General features: G+C 38.8%; 1 protein-coding gene across 1 annotated transcript; it reads left to right on the top strand.

The window, feature by feature from the left end:
* The first annotated feature begins 6,203 nt into the window (after positions 1–6,203).
* LOC117173832 lies at positions 6,204–7,489 on the top strand. Its single transcript, XM_033362477.1, has 2 exons — positions 6,204–6,451; positions 6,748–7,489. Exons 1-2 carry the CDS (start codon positions 6,204–6,206, stop codon positions 7,487–7,489), a joined length of 990 nt encoding a protein of 329 aa, XP_033218368.1.
* The last annotated feature ends 271 nt before the right edge of the window (positions 7,490–7,760 follow it).

The raw sequence follows: 7,760 nt of genomic DNA, 5'->3' as shown, positions 1-7,760 counted from the left end.
TTAAAACAAAAATAATTCGCCCATATAAACTGGATTTTGTAAAATGTCGGGGCCAGCGAAACGTTTTGCTAGCACGGCAATGCTGTTTTTCGCACGGGTGGTAGTTTTTAGGGATTGAAGTTGGTTGCACACATTTTAACAATTTAAGACGAAAATAATGCACCCATATAAAGTTGATTTTGTATAATTTACGGGCTAGGGAACCGTTTCGATGACCATCCAATAGTGCTTGCCGAATAGGGGGTAGTTTTTAGCGGTTGAATTTGGTTGCACAAATTTTAATAAATTAATACAAAAATAATGCACTCATATAAATTAGATTTTGGATACTGTCGGGGCTAGGGAAACGTTTTGCTGGCCCCGCCATAGTTTTTGCCGCATGAGGGGTAGCTTTTAGGGGTTGAAGTTAGTTGCAAAAATTTGAGCAATTAAAGACGAAAGTAATGGGTTCCTAATAGTGGTCTTATGGGTAATGATTCTGATTATACTGTCTTTGGGGATAAGAATTGAAGGAAATTGATACTGGTTTGGAGGAAAGTACTTAATCGGAGGGTATTGATTAGTGGGGTATTGAGATGAAGGAGGATAATTTTAGGACGTACTGAAATAGATGTGGTTAATAGGGGTCGGTTCTGTTTGAGGTGCGATTGTAGAATTAGGTAAATATTCATTGTTGTTAATGTCCTTGGGCCCAGGCTGATTTTGGCCCTTCTGGGTGGGATTTGGGCGAAATCGCTTTGTCACAGGACTCCGGTAAGGTGACTTCGATTTACGGGCTGTATTGCACATATTTGTGATGCAGCGGTTAAAGTCTTTCTAATCGAAATTCTATTATCCTCCTGATATTTCGTGACGATACCTCAAACAATTAATATAACAATGGTAATGAGTAGATTTCAGATTTTCATATATGAATCAGAAAGGAATTTTCCAAACAAAATGAGCATTTGTAATAAAAATTTTCACTAAATTATAACATTTAAATTTAAACAAAAACTCACGATAAACATCATTCAGGCCATGTTGAGCAAAGTCTCGTTCGAGCTTCGATAGCAAATAGACGTGTTTGATTACCGCTCATGTTCGATATGAGAAGTGTGGTAAAGGGGAGCCTCGGACTCCCTGGTGACAAGGTATTTTCGTGCACCTGTGGTGAACCTTTCTTTTCGGAGGGGTTAACAAGTGAAGGTCAATATCGACAAAAAATAAAGAACTGCAAGTGCGGGAAGGTATACTGCCGTAAGACTTTTATGGTCGTGGAAGTGGGTCCGGATGGGCCGAAAATTAATCTGATTACCTACTTTGACGAAGAGCATAATGCAAAAATATTATTTAGCTCTAATACGTGTAGGGACTGTGGTAAACAATAAAAATTCGAGGTGTTTTACAAAATGAATTTACGCAGTCGGAAACCTTGAAATGTGAGTGTGACGGAACTTCAGAAGAACAAGTTTTTCGCATCGAATGTGCTGTGCAAAATAGGTCAGTGCTGGGAACAGAACAGGACAAAAGACGACGGGTTGACTTGCTGGAGGGTGACTGAAAATTCAACAGATGAATCTAAAAGAAACAGGAGGTAAAGGGACCGATCATTATAAATGAAACAGAAATTTCGAACAAATTTTCGGCCATTTGAAAAACTGAAGCATCAGGCGGCGATAACGATTATATAATTGACTTGCTTCTAGAAAGCAAAAACAATAACAGAATGGTGACAGCTCAGCAAGGTGAAAAGACAGAGACCACCGATTGTGGTATGAGTGCGAGCAGTGGCAGACTCGTCTCACTGCCCCGCATCACAATAATAAGCAACCAACTCTTACAAGGTGGTGGAATTAAGAAATTAACAAAACTAGCAACATCAAAAAAATGTTAAATGCGAATAAATAAAGATGCTGGTCGTGCATAATTAAAAGCCGGCGATGTGGATGGACACAAAAAAGTAATAGATGTGCTTGTGAAGAGTGAAGTAGAATTCTTCACGCACGGAATCAAAGCTGAGAGTAAGTCGAATAAAAATTTGGTTATTAAATACTTATACTCTGATGGCTTTAATGAGAACAAAATCATATATGACATTAAAAACAGATATGGATTTGAGCCAAAAAGAGCAATCCAATTTGAAAGCAAACGCTCCTTACTCCTAATTTTTGATAAAACTATTCCAACATCGGACATCAAAGGCATTACAAATATCCTTTGTCAGAAAGTTAAAGTGGTCAATTATAAAACCAAAAGCACGGCTGTCACACAGTGCAAAAATTGCTACGGCTTCGGACATGTGAAGGCCCACTGCGAAAGGAAACAAATTTTACCAACGACTGCAAAAAAATACTAAAGGAATAATAACTGAGGTTTGCTCCAACTGCCTACAAGAAGGACATGGAGCAAACAAATTAATTTGCCCACTGTTCCAGTCGAAAATCAAGCGAAATCAACAAAGGAGGGAGAATTTCAACGAAAACAACAAATCCAACCGAGTAAGTCAGGCTAAAAATGTGGTAGTAGAACGGCAGAAACCGAAGGAAAGAAATACTCAACCGAACCGTGCGAGCGTGGTTAAAACTGTTTCGTACGCCCAAGTACGATGCCATCGATGCTATCTTTCATGCATTAGACGAAATAGTGATTAAAATGGATTTCGAGCCAGTAAGTCATTGTCAACAATCAGCAAAAATGTATACTGATCTCTTTGACAATAAAACTAGCTATCAAGAAAAAGTCTTGACTACTCACAAATTGTTAAGAACTATTATCAATGACAGGTCTTAAGATTTTGCACTGTAACACACAGGCGAAAGCCAAGCTGTTGCATCTAGTAGCAAGAAAACAAGCCAGACATAATAATTCTATATGAAGTCAGGTTTAAAGCCAAAAACAACAATCAGGGGTTTTCTAAGATTTCTGTCAAATTTGACAGATATCTTGGGACAAACTTATACGTTGCAAACCACATAAAATGGAATGGCAAGGTAATAAACAAATTCAATGGAAAAAATATAAGCGAGTACATTGAAATCTGTGGCATTACCGTTTTCACAGCAAACAAGGAATAATTTGATCTGTTTGGAATCTATACACTGATAAGAGGTAGAAATTAAACAGTAGAAAAAATACTTAAATATTTGAAATCAAAACCCAACACACTTTTGGTGGGCGATTTTAACGCAAGACACCCAGTCATGGATTCTAATACCACAAATCGAAGAGGCAAAATTATAAATGAGGCAGTGAGTTGGGGCTCAAATCTCTGGCGCTGCGCTGAGCCATCGAGGCCGCTCCACCGGGGCTCGGGGAGCCTTGACTTTTGCACTCGCCACAACCAAAAATGTAAACGCACATGTCAAACAACTAAAAGATATTGGAGCAGATCATCGACCATGGCTTCTAAAATTGGACGTACACTCCGAAAAAGTCATAACACTGAGACGAGATCTGAAAAATTTTAAATATAAAGAATACAACTCACTTGCAGATCTACTGAGTACTGAATTTACCGAATACGAAATCAACACCAATGACGACAGTGAAAAAGCAATTGAAAATCTTGAAAATACTATTAAACAAGCTCTTGATCAACTTGCACCTCTGGCAGAAGCTTCAAGTAATATCTGTATACTACTAACGGAAATCCAGTAACTTACTAGGAGGAAAAATAAATTACGAAATCTCAACGCTAGATTTATTTCAGGGAGAATTGAAACGGAGTGTGGAAAGGCCATAAAAGGTGTAGGATCCTCGCTAGCAGATTGGAATGGAAAACTTTGGACAGAAACACTTAACAATACCGACGATCATAGACGAAAACTGTGGGTGATACAAACATCGCTTCAAAAACCGACACAGTTTTACCTATCTTTCCTGGGACAAATACAGTAGAAGAAACGATTGACAAGCTCGTAGATTCAGCAATAGTAAAGAATCAGTGATCGCAAGTGATCACAAATGAAATCATTAACATAACATTTCAAACTCTGAAAGAAACCGACGTCGTTGTGGTAGGAAAAATCATGCGAACATTTAAAAATAACAAAGGGCCAGGCCCAGACGGGATTAAAAAATATGGGCCCGCTCACCAAAAACAGATTGGTAAACATTTTTAGCTGGTGCCTAAACATAGGCTATTTTCCACAAAAATGGAAATTGGTTCATTGCATCCTTTTACACAAGAAAGGCAAGGATACTTCTAAGCCCGAATCATACAGACCAATAACTTTGCTTAAAATCATGGGGAAAGTTCTAGAAAAAACTCATTCTGGTCAGGATAGAAAAAGAAATTGAGAAAGTGATCCCTCTATTCCAGCACGGCTTTTGCAAGGGAAAGGGCACACAGATCCAAGCACTGAGAACCCTTATTCACATAACAGAAGGAATAGAAAACGGCAGCTCAATTTCGGTTACCAGCACAGACCTTACAAAAGCTTTAGATTCCATGAACCTCAGAGAACTTCTTATTAAGATGGACAAACTGCAAATGCCGACAAATATTATAAAAATAATCGGAAACTACCTTCAAAACAGGACGGTAGCAGGGAAAAACCTTGACACAATCGCCAGAATATATCAAGTGCCACACGGTGTACCACAGGGATCAGTGCTTGGACCAGTTATTTTGAACTTGTATATGGCCGACTTACCAACTAAATTATTTTCACGCAGAAAAGACATGCTCAAAAGCCAGGAGAGTAGCCTCTCTGCTCAAACCAATCATTAGTTGACACAGCCATATGGATAAAGGAGTTAAATTTCTCATAATTAATACATGTACTCGACCAATACTCGAATACAGAAACACGCAAGTCGCAAACAGACTAAGCAAAATCTCAATCCAAAAACTTGAGGTCGCGCTTAAAAAAATTATAAAAACAACTGGACAGCTTCCATATTCATTCCCAACACAAGAACTTTGGGAGATGATTGACCAGACACCCTTTTCGCAAGTGGCTGTTCGAACTTCAAGGAAAGTTCACAAAGAAACAGCAGGAAAAAGGTTATGGAGAGATCATCGAAAAGAAGACCTCGGTAAAATGGGATCGTGTCAGTATCGACACACTACCCACTGACTAAATTTAGGATTATAGGTAATATAAAATAAGAAACACATCAGTGTCCCCTGGAAAAGACAATAGAACAAGTACACAAAATTGGATAGAATCTTTATATATTATATTGATGAGCCTAGGTTTCAACATAGGGTTTGCTCAACACTCTCGAGCGAGTCCTGCACCCAACACTAGTTTAAGTACACATACTCATGCAATACAAATTATACAGAATAAAGAACTTTATTATTATTTATTATTATTATTATGTTGATTAAAATCAAATTAAGGCCCATTCCAGCAGTGTTCCCAATCTTGGGAACCTTTTAAACTGCGCTTGCGTCGCGCTGACGAGGCGCCGGCAACCTGATTGGTCACTGTTTGCGCGCTGAGTTTGGATTATATAAATATTCAGATTTCATATTTATGATTTATCATTATTGGAAAAAGCATCAAAAGTAATTCCTTAATCCTAAATTAGAATTTTTGAGTAACCGTTAAAAAAATAATGCGATTTCCATGCAAAAAACATCATTAATTCCAACTTCAAAAAAAAGATTTTTTCTTAAATTTAGCATTTTAAATGTTTAAAAATGTTAATGAAAAGGTAATGAAAAGTTTTAGTTTTAAGCAAAAAATATTAGTTTCAATATTATAAGTATGATTTGATTATCTGTATACAATATTAAATATTTTATAATATTTATAAAATAATTAATTAGTCACAGTACACATAACAGAATACACGCTGGAGAATTATATTTTATTCTTCTTCAATTAAATTACTTTAAATTCAAAATCACTTTCTTGTAATCCAGGCCTTCTTCAAGTTATTAAAAAATGTATGATATAACATTTACCAGTGCAGTAATTAATTGTTCTCAATTCATTTTTGGTCATTTTAGCAGTTTTATTTTGAATGACATTGTCATTCAAAGGTTAAGGTCGGAGACCCAGGAGGCTCCTACAGTCTCATCTTCAAAACCACCTGAAGATGGCCGTTGTTCCCGAGAGCTTCACGCAAGGAAAGTTCAGTATGGAGCAAGCAGCGGTAGTAGAAGCAACCTTCAAGAAAACGATAGCCGGGGTAAAACATGGCGACACTATTCCGAGGTTTGAGGACTGCCGGGTGATGTGCTGTCCGTTTTCTGCGCGGATAAGATGTCTAGGACATGGCTAATCGGGGCAGTTGGGGGTTTGAGGCCTTGGGAGGGTGCGGTAATCAAGATCATTGATTGCAAGGACGCATCTATCCTCAGGAGGATGAATGTTCAACACCCCACATTAAAGGTGGAGAATTGGGCCATAATCGGCGTGAAGAGAGACACCAAATCAACCCAGTTGACCTTGAGTATGGACTTTTCAGTCGTCGAGCACGTAAAAAAGGTCGATTGGAGACCTTATCTGAGGTTGAGAAGGATCCCGATGAAGATCCTGTCTAAGCGTAATAACGCTAAGGGGGTAGTAGAAGAGCAGCCGCCGTCGATACAGACGAAGGATGGTGCTGCTTTATAATGAAGAGCGCCGAATCTGCACGTTTGGAATTTATCCAAATAAATCCTCACTACTGTAAAGCTGCATCTGCCCTCCTAATCAGACGTGTTACAGTGGAACATACGGCTTTCGCACTAATCCAACAGCCTTGGTGCTGCAAGGCGAAGGTGAAAGGCATAAGCCAGAAATAATACTCTATTGTATACAATAGATCTGAGGATATTTCCCGGATAGCCATATATGCTAGGAGGCATATCGACTTTGTCAGCTTACCGAGGTTCAGTAATAGAGACCTGGTAACGATTAAAGTCGAACATCTAAGAGGAGGAAAACGACAGCCTCTAGTGATTTGTTTAACATACCTGCTAATTGACTCTTTATTCCGGCCACCATCAGAGGAACTAAGACGCTTGGCGGACTATTGCAACTCGAAAGGATGGTCGATGATCCTTGGTTGTGATGCAAACGCGCATCATACGATATGGAGCAGTAAGAACATCAACAGTAGAGGTGAGTACCTTTTAGATTTCCTTTTAACTGCCGATTTGACTATATTGAATCGCGGATGTACGCCAACCTTTGGGACAGCTAGATGTCAGGAGGTTATTGACATAACTTTTTGCTCTGTATACATTAGCGAAGCAGTCAGTGATTGGCATGTATCGCCTGAGACATCCATGTTAGATCACAGACATATATGTTGTTCGCTGATAGCTGACGTATCTGATTCAATCGGGTATAGGAACCCAAGAGCAATCGACTGGTATGGGTACAGGGAAGCTCTCGGAGAGGCCTTGGCAAGCATGCCAAGGTGGAATAATAATCTTCAGGATCTGAAAAGAGAAATCAGAAGGCTATTTAATAGATCTAGGAAAAATGGTACATGGGAATTGTATAAGTATATGACAGCAAAATACAATAAAGAGATACAATCGGCCAAAAGATTCTTATAGAGAAGGCATTGTCAGGGCATTCAAAATGTAACTGATACGGCTAGACTTCAGGGAATCTTAAACCGAAACCCAAAATATAAATTGAAGGCATTAACACTGCCAACATGGGACGTAACAGAATCGGCTAGCGAAATCCTAGAACACCTCATGAAGGTGCACTTTCCTGGTTCCGGATTCATACAAGGCCTCTGGAGCGGACGGTATTTTTCCGGCGTTGATCCAAAAGGGTTTGGATGTACCGATAAGACCGCTGTGTAAAATCTTTAGGGCA

Source organism: Belonocnema kinseyi, chromosome 5, assembly GCF_010883055.1.
Source record: "Belonocnema kinseyi isolate 2016_QV_RU_SX_M_011 chromosome 5, B_treatae_v1, whole genome shotgun sequence".
NCBI lineage: Eukaryota > Metazoa > Arthropoda > Insecta > Hymenoptera > Cynipidae > Belonocnema > Belonocnema kinseyi.
The sequence above is the reverse complement of the archived record's forward strand: the minus strand, read 5'-3'. Positions and strand labels throughout refer to the sequence as shown.

Coding starts and splice junctions, on each gene's coding strand:
- LOC117173832 (XM_033362477.1), top strand. CDS start 6,204: ATGTCTAGGACATGGCTAATCGGGGCAGTTGGGGGTTTGAGGCCTTGG. Junction 6,452..6,747: donor GATTGGAGACCTTATCTGAG/GTTGAGAAGGAT, acceptor TGTATACAATAG/ATCTGAGGATATTTCCCGGA.